The sequence below is a fragment of the Colossoma macropomum genome, unplaced genomic scaffold (genome assembly GCF_904425465.1).
Source record: "Colossoma macropomum unplaced genomic scaffold, Colossoma_macropomum, whole genome shotgun sequence".
NCBI classification, from domain to species: domain Eukaryota; kingdom Metazoa; phylum Chordata; class Actinopteri; order Characiformes; family Serrasalmidae; genus Colossoma; species Colossoma macropomum.
This window is the reverse complement of record NW_023494788.1, coordinates 19,020,713-19,046,311: the sequence shown is the minus strand read 5'-3', so window position 1 is coordinate 19,046,311 and position 25,599 is coordinate 19,020,713. Positions and strand designations below refer to the sequence as shown.

The 25,599-nt window shown below is 39.7% G+C and overlaps 2 protein-coding genes across 2 annotated transcripts; one reads left to right on the top strand and one right to left on the bottom strand.

Annotated features, from left to right (window-relative positions):
* Positions 1-3,862: 3,862 nt before the first annotated feature.
* rab33ba (RAB33B, member RAS oncogene family a) lies at positions 3,863-5,215 on the bottom strand. Its single transcript, XM_036567965.1, has 2 exons — positions 5,201-5,215; positions 3,863-4,351 (listed from the first exon to the last, which is right to left on the bottom strand). The coding sequence occupies exons 1-2, from the start codon at positions 5,213-5,215 to the stop codon at positions 3,863-3,865; spliced, it is 504 nt and encodes a 167-aa protein (XP_036423858.1).
* A 3,723-nt stretch (positions 5,216-8,938) lies between these two features.
* On the top strand, positions 8,939-25,487 carry mlsl (malate synthase-like). The gene is made up of 16 exons (XM_036568748.1): positions 8,939-9,296; positions 10,832-10,899; positions 11,155-11,283; positions 12,426-12,644; positions 14,164-14,254; positions 14,408-14,484; positions 14,868-14,978; positions 16,539-16,598; positions 16,680-16,836; positions 16,935-17,133; positions 19,174-19,252; positions 19,797-19,889; positions 20,729-20,801; positions 23,015-23,082; positions 23,586-23,716; positions 25,173-25,487. The coding sequence occupies exons 1-16, from the start codon at positions 9,092-9,094 to the stop codon at positions 25,339-25,341; spliced, it is 1,929 nt and encodes a 642-aa protein (XP_036424641.1). The 5' UTR covers positions 8,939-9,091; the 3' UTR covers positions 25,342-25,487.
* Positions 25,488-25,599: the final 112 nt, after the last annotated feature.

The window sequence follows — 25,599 nt, the reverse complement described above, 5'->3', positions numbered from 1 at the left end:
AAACAAATACATATCTAATTCCCTACAAAGCTCCTTATGGTGATGCATGTTTGTTGTAACAGTAGCCATTACTGCTTCACAGAACACTGGAAGTAGGAATAATCATGTTTAAAGTATATTTACAGGCTAGCAAAGTGTTTTTTGATTTGTGCATTCCTTCTGCATTTGGTCATTTAGTCAAATGGTTACAAATTGCTTGCTCTGAATGCTTCAAAGCATGTTTTAAGCTCAGCACAGGGCAGACCTTGCCAGGCTTCTTCCCTACATTCCTAATTACATCTAATTACATCACTCTGGAGAGGTAATCTAGTCTGTCACCACAGCCCTTAATGTGTTTATTGAGGAAACTCGTTGCAAAATAAAACATGATTTATTGTGCAGCCCTAGTTTGCACAGAGATATAAGTGAGGGATGGGCAATATGGCAAAAATATTACATTACAATACTTTAAGACATTTTACGACACACGAAATGCATCACAATATTTAGTTTTTCTGGGATTTAATAAGTAGGAACAGACAAAATAGAACCCTTAGTGCCACATATAACAAATAATAATAATAATCCTACAACTACAATGATTGCTATTCATTGTTTTACAAACAGCACTGCACTAATCCAATTAAACAGGCCTAATTAAGCCTACCTTGCAATGAAACATGTAGTCAGTGTTCTTTACGATGTCTACAATATACTCAGAAAAGCGTATTGTGGCATAACTGATCACGATAACGATAAAATATCACCATATCGCCCATCCCTAGGTATAAGCCTCCATTACATATACATGCACCACATTAGCCTTGTTGCTCCAGCATAAATTTGATGAAAGTAACTTCAGGCACCAAACATGTTTTAGCTGATTAACCACATTAGGCGGGGGGGGGGGCAATTATGTAAATTTGACTTTTTTGCCCAGCTGTCACTTCTCCTTAAGACTAATAATTTTCCTAAATTAAAAACACTAGGTGAGTCCACGCCTGAGGATTTTCCACAGTGCGCACCACAGGACCTGCTGCGGCGGCTGTGGGAGTCCGTGGGAAAAAAGGAACCACAAACATGCTCAGAAAACAGGGCAGTATTCAGTTCTGGACGCTTCTCAATGCAGCAAAGAGGGACGTGCATGTGCAGGGCTTGTTCGCCTAATATGGCAACACACTCCTAAGAGACTGACATCCTGCAGCCCTAAAGCAGTGTGCATGTCTAGTCATCTACTGTAAGGTTATATGCTGAAAGAGCCATTGTTGCTTATAGTTTAAACTGCTGCTCTAATAGTACAATAACGCCATGCACAGAGCTAACACGGTGCGCTATATGAGGTATGGGTCATACTTCAAGATACTTCTGTGCTGCATATTTGAGGCAACTGCTTCATTTCTAACTGCATCAAAAGATTACAAGGGCATGTACAGAACTGTGGAGAAGTCAGAGACCACCCTTCAAAAACGGCCACAAAGTACAAGCTGTTCATTATTCGGCATCAGGAAAAAGCACATTATATACAAGACAGAAGCCTCAACAACTAAATATTAATTTTTCAATATGCTTCGACTTTTTAAAGCTTTCATTCATTTTCATTAGTCTTGCTTCCAAAGTTCAGCCTTAGAAGTTGGTTTCACTTTCTGCATTCAAACACATTTAGCAATGTTGAGGTCTGGACTCAGTCCATTGTTCTGAGAACACTAACAGCTTTGTTTTGATCTGCATATGTTCCCTCTCCTTTTCTCAATGAGGTTCTTCTTGACAGCTACACATCCTTTCAGACCCATAGCACTGAGTTGTCTTCTCACAGTGGAAGGATGGACAGAAACACCTGTGGATGTTTTCAGATCTGGAGCAGCTTGATTTTCTCCTCTTTCTCAATTCTGAAAGCTTTAAGTGCTGTTTATCTGAGGGGTTAGTTTTGGTGGTCTACCAGGTCTTGCATGGCAGCTTCTAATCATTTCCTGAAATACAGATTTGAACTGCTTCTCCTTTCCCCTTCCTTATGCAAGAGGATTATCTTACATCTAATATCTCTTGAAAAATGAATAACTTGCAATTAATGGCCATTTTGACTGGATGCTGAATAAATTAAGCAAGGTCTCTGAATTTTGCTCAGTACTGTACGGTAGCTTAATATCCATATACAGTATCACAAACAACACTCAACACTGACAGTCATGAGAAGAGAGAAACAGCTTCTCTCTGATTCTAAGGATGACATTTCATACACACATGAATCGTGGCTCACCAGAAAGTTTGTGATGAAATGGAGAGCTCATTTCAGCCTTCCCTGTGCAGTGGATTGTGGTTGTGCAAGTTACAGTACCAAGACAAAGACAATTTAAAAAGAAAGCTACTGACAAGAAGCTGCAATACATACTTAGAGATTAGTGTTTTCATTTCCCTTCATATCCTTCTGAAGTTCCCCTGAGACCCCAGAGAAGCACTACTGACTGTGTCTGTTAGTCTGTTCCCCTACAGCCTTGGTTCACAGATCTGTGTTGTGTGAAATCACAATCATCATAGATTTGTGTCTTTTCTCCTTTTTCGGAGCAAGGTGCAAAAGAGACATCAGTGTCGATGTAAACGTCAATACTCACTACAACAATGATCTGCCATTCAGCCTGAACACATTCACTCTGATGATAATTGCAAAATAAATGTTGCGTTTTCATAGTTGGAAAGATTGATGGCAACATTTTGGAGCGATTATTTAATTTTGTAGCCTGTTGATGACATTGTTTGACTTTGTGATGGAACATGACCTCAACAGTTAAAAAGCAGAACACATTTTTAACCTCTCAAACCCGGAGGGCCGCTTTTCCAGACATGGACCTGGACTAAATCTGACTGCCAATGGTGAATCAACAATGGATACTCTCTGGGTCTGGGAAACTGGCCCTAAGAGTCTGTATGTGGGTCCACACTTCAAGTTCTCATGCTCTCAAATACGTATTAGTTGCACAGTAGTTACTGACTAATGGGACTTAAAGCTACACCATGTAAGTTCCGGGGGTTTGGAGACCTCTCTGGTGGAAATTTGTAATTGCAGGCAACATGTGAAAGAATATATTGTAATTTCGGACCCCTCCACCGAGCAGAGGAGTCTCATCGAAAGAGAATTCGAAGAGAACTCAGTCTAAACTTGGTGAAGGACGCATCTCCTGAGGACATGAATGAATCATCTACTGTTGTCAATATACTGTCATCAGTATAATGTTCATTTTGAATTTGAGACCTAAACATTGAGTCGGATCTTTGTTTTGAGGAGGTGTGTGTTTAATGTGGTCTAAAAAACTCCTGTGAAATCCAACCGGACGCCTCTGACTTTTAAATCATTATTTCAGGCTTTACAGGGCGACTCACAGCAGTGCACGCTCACCATATTTTGGCATGTTTTTTGGTTCAGTAATGCTGCTTCTCTTCATTTTAACAAAAATCTTACATACTGTAGCTTTAAGATTAATAACAGGCCTGGGGTTTAAGGGGTTAAAAGCGGTACAGTTGCATAATAAGGTGCTTGGGATCAGGGAATTTGATCTGAATCTGCGCTCACTATATTGAATTTCCTCTCCTTGAATTTTAACTTTGGAACATAACGGTAAGGATTTACAAGCAGCGTGAAGAACATCTGTAGAATTCAGTTCAGTACAGGTACTGCAGGTACGGATTATGCCTGGGATGCTGTTTATCTGCTTCCATAAAATTCCCTTATGTCTTATCCCTAACTGACGAGTACCAGAAACTGTGAGCTTGTTTTTGCCACAAAAAATGCCAGAGTTTTCAAATCTACCTCGTTGGCTCCTCCCTTTAAACCAGTGACTCTTCCCCCTTCAGCTGCCTACTAAAAGCAGAATGATTTAGCCCCGCCCACTCATTAACTCCTCCAGCAACTGCAGCCCCAGTTCCCCCGCTGCTCATCCTCCTCGTTCCGACTCAGTGTAACGGTGTGGCCCCCGGCCGGCTGACTGAGCACCAGGGGCTTCTGGGACTTCAGCTTGTGTGCCACCGTCATAAAGATGGCCTCCACGTGGTCGCTGCTGTTGCGGCCACCCTCCTCGCCTCCCTGCGGGTTCTTGGCCGACGTCTCAAACAGAGGCATGGAGTGGGCATCTGCGAACTGCTGCGCCAACTCTGTGCTCACTTGGGCCAGGTGCCGCAGGTCACACTTGTTGCCCACCAGGATGCGGGGCACCTCCTGGCCCAGCGCGTGCTGCCGACACTCCTCGATCCATGCCGGGAGGCTCCTGAAGCTGGCGGCGCTTGTCACGTCATACACAAAGACGACAGCGTGAACGTTCCGGTAGTAGTGCTGCACCATGCTCTTCCGGAAGCGCTCCTGACCCGCAGTGTCCCACAACTGGACCTGGGAGTAGCAAAGAAGGAGAAAAATTAATGAGCAAATTACACTATGACTACATGTACACATTGTAGATCCAACGTTTCTTCTGATATTAAGGGTTTTAAAATGGAGTTTGCTCCCTTTACTCTTCTTTGTACTAGTTGTTGGAACATTGCTGTGAGGATTTGAGTGCATTCAGCCACAAGAACGCTCATCCCAAAGATACTGGATGGAGCTCCATCACTCCAGAGAACAGTTTAACTGCTCCACAGCCCAACACTGTGGGCTTTATACCCCTCTAGCTGACACTTGGCATTGGGTACAGTGACCTTAGACTCATAGGCGGCTGCTCCAGAGTGTTCTATTGATCAATGCTTATTTACAGAGATTATACAAGCTGTGTGGGTGCAACTGAACACCTGTGTCAGCAGTGGCTGCACCTTAAAGTACCTGAATTCACTAATTAGAAGCAGTGTCCGGATACTTTTGGACATACAACATATGTCAGTATTATAATATGCTGATATTATTTGCACCATTAAATGCAATGTCAATACAGCTAGTTACGTATTGCATATCTCTGCAGTCCAAAGAAGAACAATTATCTCCAAAACAGTAACTTTACAGGAGAAAGCAAAAATGTTCTTAACTTCTAATGAAAATTAATGTAAAAAGATTTTAATCCAAGTGATTTTGGAGCATTTCTGCTATTCCACTAATTATGGAATTTCCACACAATGTAAACGGCAGCTGCTGTGTTCATATTTTCTATATGTAGAAAAATAAAAAATTGCAAAAACAGAGAGGCTATTCAGAGAAACAGTGGGAGGATATGATACAGCAACAGACAGAATGCAGCATTTTTGCACTCACAGTGTTAAACAGCATTTGTCCTTTCAGCAAAACAAGGAGAAACAGTAAAAGACTGTTTATGAGTAAACAGAGACACGACAGTGGAGTCTGTGCTGGAGGGGCAGCGTGGGAGTCTCAGTGAGAGTAACAGAGAAATATCGCAGGGATTCAGTGTCAGTGTGCAGCACGGAAATAGAGCGGATGATCTGTGATTTCTGTGACAGGCACAGAGAGTAGCTTCATATCTGAGCATGCTAAAGCAGGGATGAGCAGTTTGAGCCCTGACTGGCCACAGCATGAGAGCTGGGTATCATTAATAATGTTTCAAAACTGATACCAATACAGTCCCTAGATTTTGATATCAAATGTAGAGTGACACGTTTTTCAAAACCTTCTTTTAAACTACAAACTGGAAGTGGGCGTGGCTTAAATCAGATATGAATGTATGGTGCTGAAAACGGATATATTTACGAATTGCAATGGATTGCAGACTAATCATGACGCAAACATGGAATTATTGGATATTCAGTAGTATTGAAATCATTTGGTACTGGTAACATAATAGCACTGATCTTAGTAACTATCCCTACATAGCACTGCAGGTTTTAATGCCCGGCGCTGCTTTAACAGAACTCGACACACTTCAGCTAATTATCAAGCCAATTAAGAGTTAAATTAACCACGTTAGAACAACAACAACTCTACATCAGTCCCACCTACAATGCATAGTTTCATGTTTGTAGTCAAAAACTGCACTTGAGTCACATCTTTAGCAAATCAAGTCGTCTGTGTGATCAAGAGAAGGAAAAAAAACAGTGATGGGAAACTGATGTGGGTGTAGTGGCACATATATTTTCAGGTTCAATACATTTTTGATTCTGAGGTCAAGATTCAATTTAATTTTCAATATTTTATGTGGTCAAAATGTCTTTATTCTACAGAGCTCTGAACACATACTACACAGACTGGTCTGACTCAGAACAAAACTAATTTAATTTTTAAGTATCATGTCCAGGGGGCAAAACGGTGATCTTATTACTCAGGCAACAGAGTCAAAAAAGATTCATCTGATTTCAAAGTGCCATATTTTTACAAGCGGGAGGCGCCTACGAACCAATCACATACCAATTGGAAGAGAGTTTCTGACTGTCACCGGAAGATGGTTCTCCCTTCAGTCTGCAAGGAGATGGTGACCCCTGAGCAGGAAGCGGTTCGCGTTCTCCACTTCAATAAGAGTGAATCCATCATAACTGTGTAACGTAATTTTCATCTGCAGTGAACCTCCAACAGCTCAGAGCATTCATCGTTGGTTCCGCAACACTGGACGATCTCCGAAATCACATTGAAAGAGCCGTGAGTACAGTGACACCCGACATGCTCAATCGAGTATGGGATGAATTTGACTATGGCTGTTCATGTTATGATGTTGTCCGTACAGCTGGAGGAGGTTCATATTGAGCTCTTGTAAAATCACATAATAAACTTTATGCTCAGTTAAATCATTTACAATTTACTGCATTGTTCTGTAATGATTTACAAGTGAAATAAATCATTTTGAAATTAGATTAATCTTTTTTAATCACCCTGTATTTCTGTTTTTTCACTTTTTCAACGTTTCTGTGATACTTGGCAAAGAAAAGAGACCCTTGGAAGAGATCGACTGGAGTATCGGCATTAGTTTTGAATTGTAATAAGTCGTTTCTAATAGAGGCGGCACGATCCAATATGGGCACTGCTGGATTAGACATCAGAGGAATAAAAAGAAAGATTTTGATCGAGTCCTGTAACAAATCTACCCTGAAACAGTGCTCACTCAAACTATGTGATGTTATGCTGCTGTGTGGTCGTAGAGTGACTGAGCAGTTTGAGCACTTTTAGAAGTTGATCGAAAGTAAAGCTTCCATTACAAACACTTCATTTTAAAACGTAATAGTTTTTAAAGAAAAATTATCAGGTTGGTATTGACTAATACTAATGCTTTAATTTTCTTTTGCGATATGGTGTTAAAAACATTACACCCTTAGACACCAGTGGAGCCCAGCAGAAATAGACACCACTGAACTCAGCTGAACTAGACCATCTGAAGTGAACTTCCCTCCCTGTGGTGAGGAAACAGAAGCATCAATTCTGTGTGTAAACAAAGAAGAGCATGCACTCAGGCCAGGAAACCCAAACAGCAGCTTAAACTCAGAGTTACTGTCAAATGTTGCTATTTACTTTAGACATGGGTTTTTGGTGCCACATTCAAAGTAGGTCTGGATTACTGCTGATAGTAAAGCTGGTCTTCTGTGGACGCTACATTTGGTTTACAATTACCGATGATTAGATCTTTTAGGTTACTATTAAATGTACATATGAGCCAGTGTTATCAACTGTAGCCCACCTACACCTACACTAAGTCCAAAAGTTTGTAGACCCCAAGTCCATTCTATTTTGGACCATTTCTACATATAAAAATAAAAAACAACAAAAATGGAGATACAAGATTTTGTCCCGACAGTAATGCTATAATGCCACTAAACTAAATGCCACTTTATTTCAGATATTGGAAGCCACATCATATCAGCATTATGTGATCAAAAAATACACTCCTAAACGGCCCCCAGATATTTTACACGTCCAAAAGTTTGCAGACACCTGCTCATGTGGCATTTCTTCTGAAAAGAAGGGGGTCAATAGAGAGTTTGTCCCCCCTTTGCTGCAGTAACAGCATCTACCCCTCTAGAAAGGCTGGATTTTGGAATATTGCTGTGACGATTTGATTGCATTCAGCACTAAAAGCATTAGTGAGGTGAAGTACTGATGTTAGATGTTCAGTTCTGGATCACTACAACTCATCCCAAAGGTATTGGTGCCATCACTCCAGAGAACACAGATCCACTGGGCTGGGGAGCTTTATACCCCTCTAGCTGACACTTGGCACTGGACATGGTGACCTTCGTCTCATGTGCAGCTTCCTATTCGATTGATCAATGCCTTTCTATGAAGATCTATGTTGCTTGTTAGCAAAGAGCTCACCTCAACGTGACTGTGTTCACTAAGGGTGCCTAGATACTTTTGGACATACAGTATAGTGCACTTAAAGAGAAATTCCACCAATATATTTAAAATTTCTGAATAATTAAATGGTTGAGATGTTAACAGAGTGGTTTGCTGTGAAATGCTCTGTTCTAGAGAAACTTGCAGAGCCAAAATCGTTCAGTGGCGGTGAGAAGAACCAGACATCCAGAGAGTTTAACACCTCTGAAAGCTCCCCCACAGAACTTTATACATGAAATGCTTATGATTACACTGCCTGATGTTTGAGACACTGTTTTATGATAGGTTTGTGATCAACTTTTGGTCTAAAATGTATTTTAAGCAATTTATTTTAATGCATTCATGGAGAGGTACATGCAGGGTGTTGCAAGGCAAAATAATTCCCAAAGAAAAGTTATTATCATCATATTTATGACTATTTTCCCATCATCAACATTACATAAAAAACTTAGAAGACACGTGTAGGGTCACTGGTGGTTTTTTAGAGTAAATAAAACGGCTATATTGGTCTTCTAGACATGGCGACCCCTGGTTCCCATCACCAGCACTGTAAAGAAGTCTGAGTCTGCAAGTTTCTCAAAAAATGAACCTTTTCACATCAAACCACTCTGAACGCCTGTTTACATCTCAAGGACTGCATTATTCTGAAATTTTGACAAAATGGTGTAATGTCCCTCTAACTGTGGTGTCACAGGTAAGTGCTTTTGCCACCAAACTCACATCTGGATGCTCACCTTAATCTTTTCTCCGTCGATTTCGATCACCTTCTCCCGAAAGTCCACCCCGATCGTGGCCTCCGTCTTATCCGGGAACCTGCCGGCGCAGAAGCGGTAAGTCAGGCAGGTCTTCCCCACCCCGGAGTCTCCGATCACGATGATCTTAAAGATCCGAGTGCGGGGAGGAGGCAGAGAGGAGCTGAACTCCAGGGAGGAGAGAGAGGAGTCTTCTGCCATTATCCCTCGCCGTCTCTCTCCCCAGGGCTCTATCACTGCGCCGATCACAGCATTGATGAGGATCCCGCTCACTCAGCTGAGTCACTCCAATCACTCACTGGAGGGCAACTTTGGCCGGATATCAGGTAAACAGCGTCGGCTGAGATCTCGGAAATCTGGCCGAGCTGCAGCTTGGACTCCACCTGCTTCTTGATCTCAACCTCGAACCTTGATTCTGGGCTCTGTGGTGCTGTTTGGTGCTATTTGTACCGATCGCGCTGAGCCCACATCGCTGCACTGTTTTGGTTTTTTAGCCACGTACGATGCTAACGCGCACATCTCTCGCGAGATTTCGGGACGGGAGGAAATCTGAAAGTATCAGATCAAAGCACTTCCTGTTATGCAAAAAACATGACTGCTAAACAGCAGAGGGCGCCAGCGAGCGAGTCCTTAATAAACGGGGTTGAATGGGGCCAAACCAGAGCCGGTTTATGAAGAGCCTGGCCAGAGCCGGTTTATGAGGAGCCCCTTCCTTTTTCCCCTGTTATATCAAAAACAGGACTGCTAAACAGCAGAAGGCGCCCGCGAGGGAGTCCTCAATAAACGGGAGTGAATGGAGCTCAACGGCTAAAAACGAACAGTTAAAATAGTTTCTAATCACTCACCCAGAACGTTTCTTTAATTTTAGAAAGTAGAAGGATGTATTTCACAAAAAAAAAAAACAAAGAAATCTCACCTGTATGTTTCCTTTTTTCTACAGCAAAAGGTTTTGGGCAACAGGAGGCGGGCTTTACTGCTAGAGCGTGATGATTGATTGGCGAGCGGAGCAGCTCATTGGCTGTTGGCGCTCACTGACGTCATGGACGTACATGAGGCGCCGTTTTAAACTCCTATAACTCGAGTTTAAAAGCTCTTAAAAGTATAACAGCGGTGTTAAAATGTTTTATGATATTCAGTGTTCAGGAAATGATTGCATTCTTTTACATTAAAAATGTTTAAGCATTTATAAACTATGATTTTGCTCAAATGCGCGAGAAATAGAGAAATGGTCATAGAGAAATGGAGCTTAGACCCGGAGTTCCTAATATGGGCATAAGAACATGTTCCGACTACAAAATGACGACACGACTGCAGTGGTCTATTTCTCCTCACTACATATTCTCTAAACGTCCCACTGTACTGAATCCGGCTGTGTCTCAAACGGGTCTGTACTCTTATATAGTGCACCATGTGGGTCATGAAACTGGAGTTTTCACTTAAGTAGTGCTCTGTATGTCCAGGAGGAGATGTGGCCGAACCTCAAACAGCTCACTGTTAGACATATTATGCACCGGATACTATTTTAATGTAGTGCACTACGTAGGGAGCCAATTAAGACTTAGCTGCAGTGAGATATATGCCAAGCAACTGTGTAAGGGAGAGGCCTATTGGTTGCGTCCCTTTTACCACGTTTCTCTCCATAAACAACATACAGTTCTGACGGCACTATAATAAAAAGCAAAAAAAATGTCTCTTAAGTATTTAAATGTACTGAAAGAAAAGGTCCTTCCTCTAGAGAACAGAGAACATAGTCTGTGGTTATGAGATAGGTAACATATTATAAAATAAAAGTAATTATTAATGATTTTACTACTAAATAAGGAACAAAACAACAAAACATTGTCCATGTTTGGCTCGACAGTCAGCCAAGGTTCAATGACCTTACCAAAGTCCAGCTCAAGAGGAACTGAGCGCCTGACGAGAATGCTGGCAAGTTTTCCCTTTTTTACACCTATTGTTGTCATTTTAATTAGATTTTTAAAGCTGTTTGTGTGTTCATGAGTAGACTACCTGAATGTTTGTGCTGTGGATTGGGGCAAAAAAAGGGAAAAAAAAAGAAAAAAGCTATTGCAATGTAGTTACAATTTTCTGATTACCTGAGCATCCTAATGTTTAAGTATAGCTACCAAAACATTGTGCAAAATCACATCAGCCCAGCTCTGAATGTCTCACTATGGAACACAGGCACCCAGAGGTGTAGATGTGGAGCCTCCTCCTGCGGGGCTGCAGCTGGAGTTTCAGACCCTCTTCACCACTGAAGCTCTGCAGTTTCTGTCTGATTTATGCAGCACATTCCAACCAGAGGTTGACAGGGTGAGTAAGAAAGAAAAAAATGCAGAGTCTGCAGGAAACACAGTGTTATGGATCATATTCCTGTAGCAAAAGATCAAATATTTGTAAATATTTGCGTTATAATTTATTTATTATTATTTAATTTTATCAGGCCTAGTAATTTCTACTACAGACAGAAGGGATAATCCAGGGCCAGGGCCCATGTTTATCAAGCATCTCAGACTAAGAACTCTTGATTCCCTGCTGAAAAAACAACACATAAATTCTATGCTGCTCTAAACTGGTTTATGCTGGTCTGGTCCTGGTTTAGCTGGTCACCCAGCATGGTCATACTGATTAACCACACCAGCATCCAAAACACAACAAATGTTGTTTTTGCTGGTGACCAGCCATGCTGGTCTATGCTGCTATGTCTTATGATAAGATCTGGGCCCATATTCATGAGGCTTCTTAGAGTTGGAGTGCTGATATAGGACCAGATGGTAGATCAGCACTCCAGCTTTGAGAAGTAGGGAAAGAATAGGGTGCTTTTCAAATGACTCCCCACTCCCTATGTAGTGCACTATGTACATCATGAAATAATGGCTTATACACCCAAATGGTGCTTTATATGTCTAATAGAAAGCTATTTATATTCAGCCATTAGCTACATGAATCTCTATCTAACATTTAGAGCACTGTTTGGGTGTAGAAGCCATAGCCACAGTACACTACATATAATTTAAGATTCAGCCTAGGTCTACATGTTACTTGTTGTCCAGCTGTCTATAATGCAGATTACAGAAATACAGTGATGGAAAACGAGTATTCAGACACTTTTGTTTTTATACTTCCAGTACATATTTCCACTTCAAATGTACTTACATAATGTCTTTTGACTTTGTAGTCATACATACGATCAGAAAAGGATGTATTTATAAACATAAACAAAGATGTTTAAACTAAATGTTTTTGTTCTGAAATAAAAACTACACCCTTTCATTTGCTATTGAAACATCACCCTGTATCTCGATTCTCTTCATTAAGATGTTATTTATTACACCACAAAGTGAAAGCAACTGTAATGAGGCCCTAATCATGCGGTCATGTCTCTGATCATCTTCTGATTTTGTGGAGGGCTTAGTTGTCCAAATGAAGATCCATTTCTCTGTGGTATGTTTTAGGTCCTTAAGCTAAGAACTCTCCGGAAGGTTCAGCTGGATTTGACTGGTGAGCTGCCGGGATTCAGGGAGGACACGGCCCACATCCGCAACGACCCCACCTGGAGAGTCAGCCCTGTCCCTTCCCGACTGCAGTGCAGACATGTGGACATTGGTGACCTTTCACCCTGTGACACGCATCGTTTCATTCAGGGCCTCAAATCCAAAGCCCAAGGAATACAAGTACGGCATGCACAATAGCAAAATGTGATTAGGTACAGCGTGCAGATGTGGAATATACTGTATACTACTGTTTGTAAAGTTTGGTATCACAATTTTCAATCATTTTAAACCTATTTTGTTTAATACATGTATACATGTATAAAACAATTCAAATATAATTTAATACATTTCAGATCATTTGTAGAAAGGCTTAAGAAATGAAGAACTTTGTCCAGCTGTAGATCAGGAGCTCTCAACATTTTCTGTCAGCTGAACCCTTTCAACTTAAATTACTTGCCTTTAGTACCCCTTGAGATTTGAAGTAGACTAATGTTAAATTAATTTATTAATGAAATGTTTTTTTTCTGGCCAAGTTTGCCTGTTAAGATCTCAGATGTCTCTTCAAGTAAGCTGGTTTCATGTTTGGAACCTCCGAACTGTAACATGGTTGCAATGGGTATCACATGACATAATCCATTTAGTATTTATTGAATGGATTATTATTGAATGGAAATATTAATTTCTGTCACTTGTTGAGCTTATGAGGTCACAAAGTGTTTTAATTTGGATTTTTACTTGTAAAAATCTCCACTGGTACAGAAAAATGACTCAGACAACCATAAAACATTGAAAATTAAGTTATAGTAAAATGAACCTTTAGAAAACCTTGTTATTCTAAAGTGGTGCTCAAATCTCAAAGCAGATAACTTGACACTAAATTGCTAGTAATAGATGGTAACAGTATTTTGATTATAATTTTAAAACTCAATTTTATTCAAATTTGACCTTATATTTATTTATTTATTTATGTATTTGTTTGTTTGTTTGTTTGTTTATTATTTGTCCTTATTTTTTCTTTTAATAAAAGTATACACACCACATTGCTAAAGTTTTAAAACATACCATTCATTTTCACCAGTCCATACAGTCCATGTATGGGAACTAAGTTATAAAAACAGCCCAGTTTGAATTCATTGTTTTGTGATGTCACAAAAAACAACTAATTTCCATAAAACATGTCCACATATTCAGCCTAGAACAGGTTAGCCCCGCCCATTCACACTGAGGTTAAAAGGAGTGTTTCAGCCTGGACTGCTTTTTAAAAGAGGCACAGTACAGCACAGCCAATCAGAACAGAGATCATTTACATATAGCAGTCTTAAATCCACCATACAATCAAAACAGCCTATTGAATTCTTAGGTATAAAGAGAAGTTGTAAAATAGTCATGTAAAAATGAATCAAGACTGTTTGTGGTGCATAAAACCACACTAACATATAAGTCGACCTCAGGGAAAAATAAAATGGAAAAAATGGGAAAGAAAATAGGCCTTCTGATAACATTTGTGGTTCCCCATAAAATGAATATACTGAATAAATCCGTTTTATATTTCAAAGTACAGTTACAGAACACAGCTGGAGCATGTAAGCCTTCACTTTGCCTTAAGACAGTTCTCCTGTGACACAGGCTCATTTGCTAACTAGAAATGTGTGACTGTGTTCTCATGATAGAAACGTCAACCTGTTCTGTTCTTTTGCAGGTAGATTTCGATGATGGCAACTGTCCAACGTACTACAATCAGATAAAAGGCATTTATAATGTTTACCAGGCTGTGCGCAACCAGTTTCATGGTAAGTCTTAGCACGCATGTGTAGTATTTCATCTTAATTTGAACTTCTAAAAGCATGTATGAAGCCAAAATTGATATGTTACTCTTTAGTCAATAAACATTTTCCGAAAGCCAAACTAATATTTTCAACATGTTGCTCCTCACCCTGAACCAGCTGCACCTCCTATATCTCAGGCCCCGGTTCTTATGCTCCGCCCCCGTGCATGGAACATGGTGGAGCACAACATGATGGTACTGTAGCTTTACTTGTGCTTCTGGTGCTCATTTATAAAACTGATGGTGGTTTTATGTGAGACAGAGTAATTAAAAGCTAATGTAACTTCTTTGTACCTAAACTGACTTTTACCAGCACAACACACACTCACATTCCATTACCGCCTTGGATTCATTCCTGCGCTAAGTAGCCCTGTAGCCAATCCAATAATATCTGGTGAATGGTGGTCCCACAGTAAATGGGTAGAGGGGAACTAATCAAATATGTATCAACAGATGGGCTACAGTCAGTAATTGCGCCTATATAGTAACTGTCTGTAATAAAATGGCCAGTAAGTGTAGGTACAAGGTCCGTGAACCTAAAACCAGCAACATGTATGTATGTTTGTGTGTTTCTGCAGGTAAATGGTCGGGAAATACCTGGTCCACTCTTTGATTTTGGCCTGCTGATGTTCCATAATGCAAAGCTGTTGCTGGAGAACCAGAGTGGCCCCTTTTTCTACCTTTCCAAGGTCAGAGTTTGAGCCAGTTTAGTAGAACTAAGGGCTTCATTGATCATTTGAAGTAGATGTCAAATATACTGGAGAAATAAAGTTAGACTGTGATGGACACTGGAGAAAATGACCAATATTTTGATAATTAAAAAACCAAAGGGCCCCATTGTGGGCCCTAAGCACCTGCAATCTCAGAAAAAAAGGTGCTAAACCGTCACTAGGGCAGTGCCCTTCTTGTCACTGGGGTGGTACCCTCAAGGGTACATCTCAGTACCTTTAGTCAGGGAACATAACTGTACCATAATCCATTGAAATCATATTTTCTAAGTTGTACTGACTCCACACACCCCGTCTCGCCTCCAGGCTTTTTATTTTACTGTTCTGTTTTAAAACATTCGGTTATGAAAAGGTACAAATACGTACTTTTCACCTGGAAAAACCTATTTAAGGTACACAATTGGACCTTAAAACCTTTGTTGTACTTTTAAGGGTACATTTACATTGTTTGTACCTTGAGGAATGAAAAATGTACCTGCACAGAACCTTTATTTCTAACACTGTGCCGCTTATAGCAAAAAGAGACTTTGCTGATACCTGATAATATTGGCCAATCCAAATTCATCTGGACTCCAAAAGATTTGGTTAAACTTTGCTTTGATAACTGATATGAATAGTAATTTCAGAATATTATTGAAATAAATATGAACGAAACAGCAGAATCTCACAAGGTCTTAAATAATATGAGTATAAAACTAGCTACTTATTAATAACCATATAACTTAATACTTAACCTTAACTCTTGTGTGGTGTTGATGTGTTTGTTACTCAGTGGTCTGGTGAACCCACTGTATTATTGTTTTTTAAATCAATACAGCCATAACAATTTATGTAAAAATACCAGATCTTTAAAATATCACATGGTCAGCGTAGGGTTCTCCTTTAACAGCTGTAGTCAGTCAGCAGCCTGTCCATGTTGTCCACCGTCACACACACACATACAAACACATACACAGACAGACACACACACTAACAGCAGGCCATGTTGGAGGAGAACAGAGTGAAGGACGCAGCACCTCCACACTTTTATCCCCCGCAGGTTCACCCAACACCACATGTGTAATATAAATGTGTGGGGGGTGAACAGAGTGAAGACACTGAAAAGGTGTTATTTTGTATGTTCTTCATAGAAAATGAGCAAAGGCCAAAAATCTGAGATTGAAATAATAATAAATAAATCGCATCATTTTTTCTTTTGGTAAACATTGAAAATGGGTCCCACAGACCCGACACCACACAAGGGTTAAAGCAGGTAAATAACATGAATTCGGGCACTGCTGTACTCTGTCTGTCTGGCCCATTTTTATATTACTAGGTGAGTCAATCAGGCCCTTATTATCACTGAGTTTAATGATGCTCTACTATGATGCACCAAAGGATTTCCTAGAACATCAGTATGACTCTGATTACACTGTTTATCCATTCAGATGCTGCTAAAGGCCTTGAAAATCCCCGCCAACGTCAGCATGATACTGGTCAGTCTCCAGGAGCTGAGTTTTAAAATAAATATGTCGTTTTTAGGTTGAAAGCCACCTGGAGGCGAAGCTGTGGAATCAGATTTTTCTCTGGACAGAGGATAAGGTAAAGATGTTTGCTTGTGCTGACGTTTATTTTTCAGCGTTTGATGGTGTTGTGTCTATATGATGTGTGTTTTTGTGGAAGCTGGACCTGCCGGTGGGCAGTATAAAGGCAACCGTTCTGATAGAGTGTGTACTGGCCTCGTTTGAAATGGAGGAGATCCTGTATGAGCTCAGAGATCACTCCGCTGGTTTAAACTGCGGCATCTGGGACTACTCGGCTTCCTTTGTCAACAAACTCGGTCAGCCTGTACCCTTAAAGAATTTAATGATTGTACTGATGATTTGAATGTAACAGTACCTGCAACAAATATGTCAACAACCCCTCTGACCCCTGCAGGTCACAGGGCTGACTTCCTGCTCCCTGACCGCAGCAAGTATGTGAACATGGAGAAGCGTTTCCTGCGCAGCTACATGGATCTGCTGGTGAAGACGTGCCATCGCAGGGGCGCCTTGGCAACCGGTGGCATGGCAGCATTGCTATTGCCCAGAGACAAGCAGAGTGTCCTTTACAAGACCATAGTGACCACTGTCACCAGGCAAGAGGCAGCACACTAAATGCCAGATTACTGAGCTAGAGAATCTTTTATTTCTAGTGTCTTTTCATTGGTACTTTTTACAAATACTTTTACAATAAAACAATAAGAAAACCCCAATCTATCCCCAGTGCACTTTTCACGGTTCTACATATACATCTGATAAACTTTTTTTTTTTTTTATTTCGGCACATTTAAATTGTTAAGATGTAAAGTCATTCAGAGTGGGTTGATGTGAAATGCTCTGTTCTAGAGAAACTCAGCAAGTCAGAATTGTTCACAGTGGTTGTGATGGGAACCAGACGTATGATGAGTTTAATGCCTCTAAAAGCTACATCACAGAATGTTAGTACATGAAATTGTTACAGATGCACTGCCTGATGTCTCAGACATTGTTTTGTCATAGTCAAATGCATAATGTAGGACCAGAGGCAGGTTGGAAATGTGAGGTAGCTTTATTAGGGACTGTTCAATACTCATAGTCACAGCAGGCAGAGGTCAAAACACAGGTAGGCAAAATAAGAGGTAGATTTTGTTTGTTACTTGAAAAACCAAATAGAGTAGCAAGGGGTCAAAACCAGGGAAAACCAAACACAAGAAACAGGCCTAGAATCAGGTTCGGAACACAGAGACTTCACAAACACACAGTGAGCACAAAGGAGTTATGTAGCAGTCTTAGGCCCAATCCCATTTCACCCCTTGCCCCTACCAACTAGCCCTTACCCTTCCGTTTTGCGCATTCATGCCTAGGGGTAGGGTGTCCTGAGTTTTGTTAAGATAGTGGGGTGGGGCGAAGTGTTAGGGCTACATGGCCCTCCAAACAGAGGTTTTTCAGAGGCACACTCCAAACTCCGGTAAGATGGCTGCACAAGGGGTCAAAGAAACCCACAAATGTGAGTATTTTCTCCATTAAACAATTACGGTAACCATTGTATTATCTTAGTTTAATGTCGTTTCAATGAATTATGGTGCTTTTCTTCATAACAAGCATAAAAAATTGCTATTAGTGTGGTGATGTCTCGGTAGCTAGCTAGCTAAATTCCCTGTTCCACCTTAAATGGTGCAGCAGTTACGTTCTGGCACCTAAGCTATTTGCAAGCTTCGAACAGAAACCTAGCAAACAGCTGACTTCAGCTTCATATCACTGAGGAATTAGGGGTGGGCGATAATAAATAATTGTCACATCCCCCTCTTTGAAAGGATATGATGCCCTAAATGTAACTAAAGCCCAGCAGTGAGGAGCTGAACTTTACCCTCCTCTGCTATCACTGCAGACGGGCAGGGTCGTCTACAGGGCACCGCTGGTAGCTTGTTAATGAAACAATGTTCTTCTTTATTTGTGGGTCCCATTTCGTAGGGAAAGATTTCAACCACTTCCCCTTGTAACTTAGTTCTAAGGGGCAAGGTGACACTCAAAAACAAGGGGTAGGGGAAAAATAAGAAATGCGATGGACCTTAATGTCCTTGGTATGAGCTTCAGGTGTGTGGGAGAAGTGGAGAGTTGGCAGAGCCAGGGAGTCCAAGTTGAGTCTCCCCAGAGTGGGGGGGTGGGAGAGGGCGGACATGACAAAATGATTACCAACACTACATACAGTATAAAAACTCAGAAGACTTGCGTAGGTTCACTGGTCATTTTTGATAGTAAATAAAGCGGCATTATTTGTGTTGTGACCCCTGGTTCCTATCACCACCACTGTAAAGAAATCTGAGGCAGTACATTTCTCTGTAATGGTGCATTTCACACTAAATCACTTCAAATCACTTTGTTTTACATCTCAATGTTTGAATTATACAGAATTTTGAAAAATCTGCAGAAATCCCCTTAACTGTTTGCTCAATTTTTGACTTTCTTTAATTTACAATAATATTCACAATAAACTCCAGTAAAGCAAAACTATAGATAACCAATGAATCATAAATACCCAAATAAACAACCACCAAATTTAATTCTGACTGAATTACCTCCAGACTGATGCCTGACACTGATGTGTTGTTCCTGTACATTTGACCTCCGTATGATTAAATGTTCATATGTTGCTACAGACTAAAGCTACTGGAAATCCAAGCTGGAGTCGATGGCTTCATGGTGTATGACATGGACTTGATTGAGCCCATGCAAAAAGTAAGCCTCATATGTAACTGATGTCTCAATAATGAAATCTCAATGTCAAAATCTGTTGCATCTAATACTCTTACTTGAGTGAGACAGTTTCATCTGTATCTACTTTCTTCATTATTATTCAGATTATTAAAAGAATCTCCCAGCACTGACATATAACCAGAATGGGAAGCTTTGGCACAGCAACACATTAGCCAAAGGTCACCAAGCCCAGTGCTAAGCGCTAGCTAGAGGGAGTGATGGAGCTCCATCCAATACCTTTGGGATGAGCTGAGTGATCCAGAACTGATCATCCAACATCAGTACCTGACCTCACTAATGCTCTTGTGGCTGAATGCAATCAAACCCTCACAGCAAAGTTCCAACATCTAGTGTTAAGCCTTCCCAGAAGAGTAGAGGCTGCAGCAAAGTGGAAACAAACTCCTTAAATTATTAATACAATCAGAAGAAACCCTGGTGTCTACAAACATTTGGACACAGTGTATTTGGGTTCTTTTATTCACCCACATGAACACATACAGATTAACAATCTCTCTGTTCCACTCAGCTGTTCCAGCTCCATTCTCAGGGAAAGAACCAGCTCCAGCAGCTGCGGGATGACCTCACCGTGAGCCCTGAAGACCTGCTCACTATGCCAGCGGTCAGTCAGACCAGATCAGATGGTGATACTATGGATTATAGCTACATATTAGGCATATTTTTAAATGTTATACTGAACAAACACACGGTTACCTGGTTAATGGAACAGTTTGTTAAATATACACTCCTTAGTTTTTCTCCTTACTGTAAATGTAGCTGGTCTGCCAAGACATGCTCCATGTCTGAAGCTTGCTTCTTTAGTTTTGCTCAGGACTGTTCAACATAACTGTATTTAATAAAGAAATGACAGTATGTCACATAGATTCAAATTAGCAGCAGCAGCCACTTCAGAACTTGAATTTTGTTATTTTTGTCCATCTTTTATAGATATCAGCATGTCACAAAGTTTCTGAAAGCACATAGAGTCCGAAGTTTGTACACACCTGGTCAGATTACATGTTTTTCTAAGTGAAAAAATCACACAACCTCTACAGAGAACAAGTTTTAATATGATATATGATATAATATATATATAATATAAATATATAAATATATATATAATTTTATACTATAATGTGGTTTAATGTTTATTTTTAGATTTCTTTTTAATTTTTTTTTATCATTTTATTCTGGTTTAATGTAGTGGAAAAAAATAAAAAAAAACCATACAAAATGTGCCATAACTTTTGAACAGGCCACATCTCGTGGTTTATGATTTTTTTCAAAATATGTTAAATTCAGCAAATAAACAGCAATTGTGCAGAAATGTGTTCTCTCTGGAAGGTGTGTTTACTTATTTTCACTTAGAAAATCAATAAAACATCATTCTGTTGTTACATTGTCAAGGTTGTTACAATAGAACACTTTGTATATAGAACCATTTTCATCATCTCTCTGCAGGGTGGAGTGACACTGTATGGGCTGAAGTACAACATTGCTGTTGGTGTGCTGTTCATCGAAGCCTGGCTTTCAGGTGAAAAAACGAAAGGAAATAATGACGCAGAATGCTAACACAACTAATAATGAATGGAAGCTAACGGAATAGTTAGCAGTATGTAAATAAGACCACGCTAATTGGAGCTTATCAGCTTTCAGTTATTGGAAGGCAGCCTATGTTATCTCTGTAATCAGAAACCCTTTCAGTTTCACTCTCTTCATATTTATCTTCCAGTGAACTTTTACAGTTCTGAGAGAAAGTTCGTGAATCTTTTGGCACCTAAAATGTGATCTGTAAAACACTAAATTTTACATTGCCATATTGACACTGTCAGAAAAAAAACTTCCCATATGCAAAAGAAATAATTGTCCATATCACTGCTGTCGGAACAAAACCTCGTATCTCCAAAAATAAACGTTTACAGCAGGAAAAAACCTACTTTACTTTTAATGTAAGTCAATGAAATCAGACTTTTTCCAAGTAATGTTGGGTCGTTTCTTTTGCTCCATTCATTGCGAACTTTACACACAATGTAAAGAACAACAGGCATTTTCAAATTATGTCAAAAACTGAAAAAATCTGACACTATTACATATGTTTCAACATACTGACATACATGTGCATGTATTGGCATATCTTTAAAATGGCACAGCTAAGTATATTTAGCACCTGTATTTTAAAGCATCACATATGCAGCACATATATGTAAAATACTTGTAATATGAACAAATATATATGCATATATGTTTCATCATTCATATGCGTGGCATCTCCATATTTTCATTTTTTTTTACTTAATTTGACAGTACCAGTTGTCTTTTACAATTTAATGATGAACTGACCAATAGAAATGCTCCAAAATTACTTCCATTAACTTCCATTCAAAACTAGAAATGTTTTTCCTTCTTCTCTAAATTACCATTTTGGAGATGAGTTTTTTTCACAACGTTGAAAAAGTATATGAGCCTTAAGAAAATGTTCCTTTAAAAGAGGATAGTTGAAGTCAGGTGATCCAGTCAAGTGTGGCATTGACCTGTACTTCATAACACAGTTCTGTTCAGCTGCAATATAACCTTGAATGGACCTCATTAGAAAACCTGTTGAGGGGCCTGCAGGTGGGGCTGAACAATTTAGGGAAAAAATCTAATTGCGATTTCTCTGAAATTGTGATTATGGTGTTTTTGATTTTTTCTGATTGGTCTATTCATATACAGGCAGTTCACAAGCTTGGTTGTTATCAGGTTAAATTTCCCCACTTAAAACTTAAGGCAATGCTGCTATTTTAATTTTTTTTTGTGATTCATTTTTTATTATTTTTCCATTTAAAGAACAACACCCCCATACCAGCCCCAACCCACACACACATGGGACTTACAAGAGGTGGAGAAAAAAAGAAAAAAAAAAAAACCAACAAACATAGCTACAACATAGGACACGGGAGAATTACATCATTCACAACTTAAGCACAGTATATAGTTAAGCAAGCACAAGGGTCCTGACTTTAGAAATTCCGTGTATCCATGTGTTAAGAGTTCCAGGGCCAGCATTGCCAATTCTTGCAGATGACAGTTCCAGATATAGAATATCCAGTAAGGTATGGAGCCAATGACGTATAGACAGGTTATGGGGGGGGTGGCCAATTCTGGACAATGAATTTTTTCGCTGCCGTCAGCTCTTGCTATTTAAAAAATCTTTCAAATTACAATTATGATATAAAAATGATTCAGCTCTCTCTGCAGGTATCTCTTACATTTCATAACGTCTGTGTTCATCAGTCTACCATAAGAAAAACAAACTCAAACGTGGTGTTAGTAGAGGTTTACCACAGAGGAAACCACTGCTCAACCATGAACATATTGCTGCTCATTTCAAGTTTACTAAAGACCACCAGAATGTTCCACAGCAGTGAACACAACAGTCTGTTGACTGATAAAGCAAAAGTTGAACTTCTTGGTTAATGTACACAACATTATGTTTGGATAAAATAAAATACTGGTGACCTCAAACCTCAGGACCGATCAGCAGGCATGAGAAGCATTTGGTTGAGCTTTTTACCAATAAAGGAGATTCCAGTTTTCCCATGAATCACTTTGTTTAACCCCCTCAAGTCGATAAAGAAAGAGAAATCAGTAATTATTGTTATGACTTGGATGGTCAAATCACATAATAGTAGCACATTCCTGTAGAAGTCCTGATTTCCAAAGGGTTCACAAACTTTTTTCCCACAACTACATTCCTTTATCTGACAGGTAGAGGGCATTTCTTCTATAAGGGGCAGGTGGAGGACTCGGCCACTGCAGAGATCTCCCGATCTCAGGTGGGACGTTTTATTTTTAGGATATGTTAAACAAATTTATCTGACTAGAGTCTAAAATAGTCCCTGTTAAGGGTGCACATTATGGACAAATGACAAATTATTATTACATTAATGCATATTCAGATTGCAGTGTACCTTGCAATATATTAAAAAAGCGAATTCCACCAATTTTTCAAAATTTCTGCAAAATGAAATCATTCAGATGTAGACAAAACAATTCAGAGTGATTTGATGTGAAATGCTCAGACGTCTGAAGAGTTTAGTGACCCTAAAAGCTCCCTAACAAAAAGTTATGAATACGGTGCTTATTCCTGAGAACTATTGTTTTACAATTGTTTTGGAATAAATCATATTTTCTAAATGCATTAATCCCTTCATTGTCCCTAAAGATTTTTTTTTCAGATTTATCACTATTTATCATAAACATTACATATAAAAAATGTATAAAAATTGTGGAGCTGTAGTGCCCCTTTCTTCTCTGACCCTCTCTCTACCTGGCTCAGGTGTGGCAGTGGATTCGGCACCAGGTGAAACTGGAGGATGATGGGAGGACAGTGACCCGTGGGTTGGTCAGGAGCTTGGTACAAGGCATGCTAGATGATCTGAGGGCAGCAACGCATTGTCAGACACAACGGTACAGTAAATATCATCAACTACCAATGACCTTTCTGCAAAAGACTTCAAATTACAAATCGCGCTACACTCTTGAAAAATAAAGGTGCCAGAATATTCTTTGCAGAGATGCTAATGCGCAGTGTTCCTCACTGAATTATATAGAGGGATCACTCTGGCTAAAAGAAACACTGGGTTGGGGGCAACAACTTTTCCTTATTGTACAGGCCATGCTGTTTCACCGCATACGCTGCTGTTTGTGATCTGTATGTTTCTTTGGTAGTAGTAGTGTTCAGGTAAAACTGTACAAAGTACAAATTAGAAATCAGATTTCTTTTTCCTGTAACACAGTGGTGTAAAGCTATACAGAATAACGTAACAGTCACTGCCATTAGAATTTACTTGTGTTGCTTGTATGTCTACGGAGCCCCTGAAGGAACGTGGTGTATTTTTTTTTTTAGGTAAAAATCTGGTATGCACCAGATACTATGTGGTGAGCACTCGATACTTTTAGGTCACCACCTCATTCAGCAGCTGGGACTTTATGAGAGTTTTTACATAATTTATAGCTAACTATATCTAGCAAAGGCAGCCTACATTTAGCTATATCTGTTTGAAAGGGACAAACTGGCAAATTATTAAGGTTTTTACAGAGCCCCTAAAAGGACGTAGTGTATTTTTTTTTCCAAAGTAAAAATCTGATGTGCACCCAATTCCATCAGCTGAGCACCTAATACTATCAAGTGAGCACCAGATACTATCGAGTGAGATGGATGTCAGAAGTATTGGGTGCTCATGCATACCTGCATCAGCTTGACTGTGAAAATGAGCAGTGCAGTGTTGGGTTTAAATAACGTGGATGTAATGTAATGAGTAGTGAGTTTACTTTTCCCATGAAAGAACATATAATTCCTGTACAGTTTGGGAGGAGAACTTAATCATTTGTAGTGGAGAAAATACTTCCAACATTGATATGAAGCAGGCCAACATCTAGGGTCAAGGTTTCTCAACCACTGGGCTGTGGACCACAAGTGGGCCTGTACTGAGGCAGGAGCCAGTGGTCCTTAAAGGGCTGGTGATGGCACTTTATGTCCGTTAAATCAGTGAAAAAATAATTGCCTTAATAATTAGAAAAAAATATAAAATGTTCTTTTAAATGGTAAACAATATCAGTATAGTAACCTTTGTATTATGTTATTACTAATAATTTATTATCATTATTATTATTAGTAGCATCAGTAGAAGACCCTTTTGGTTCCCTAAAGAACTGTTAAAAAACTACAACCACTCAGCTGAAAGGCTCTTTAGGGAACCAAAAGTGGTTCCTTTGTGGCATGACTCCAAACATCCCTTTTGGCACCTTTATTGAAATATTTTTGACCTAAATCAGACTGACTGCCTGGGCCTTCTCTCCGTATAATGTATTTGGGAAGAGGTTAACATCGCCTATTTTTATGCTTCTCTCTCTTTGTAAGCAGAGATGAAGAGAGGTTGACCACAGCCCTGTCCATTTTTCTGGAGGTAGTTCAAAAGAGCGATTTCCCAGAGTTCCTCACGACCTACCTGTACCTGGACCACACATTCCTGAGCTCGCAGTGTCTGCATGAGGAAAGAGTGGATGAAGGACATTACAAAGCCAGGCTTTAATTACTAACCTGTGTCTCAACTCCAGGTGACTTAATTCACCAAACCTTTGAGTCCTGTTACTAAAATAGCTCATTAAAGACCTCAAATGTGACTGATGCAAAGCTGGCTATAATGAATAAAATAAAGAACATGCAGTGTCAGAAAAAGGGTCCTGTACAGGTATATTTTCGTCAACCACAGTACAGACAATGTAAATGTGCCCTTAAAAGGTTCTTCACATCTATTTGTGTACCTTAAATGAGTTGTAAAGGTATGTTA

Bases quoted from the DNA above. Each gene is read 5' to 3' on its own strand.
- mlsl (XM_036568748.1), top strand. From the start codon at position 9,092: ATGATCTTAAAGATCCGAGTGCGGGGAGGAGGCAGAGAGGAGCTGAAC. The intron at 14,255-14,407 runs GTAAGTCTTAGC...ACCCTGAACCAG, and splicing joins TGTGCGCAACCAGTTTCATG to CTGCACCTCCTATATCTCAG. The intron at 19,253-19,796 runs GTAAGCCTCATA...TGTTCCACTCAG, and splicing joins TGATTGAGCCCATGCAAAAA to CTGTTCCAGCTCCATTCTCA.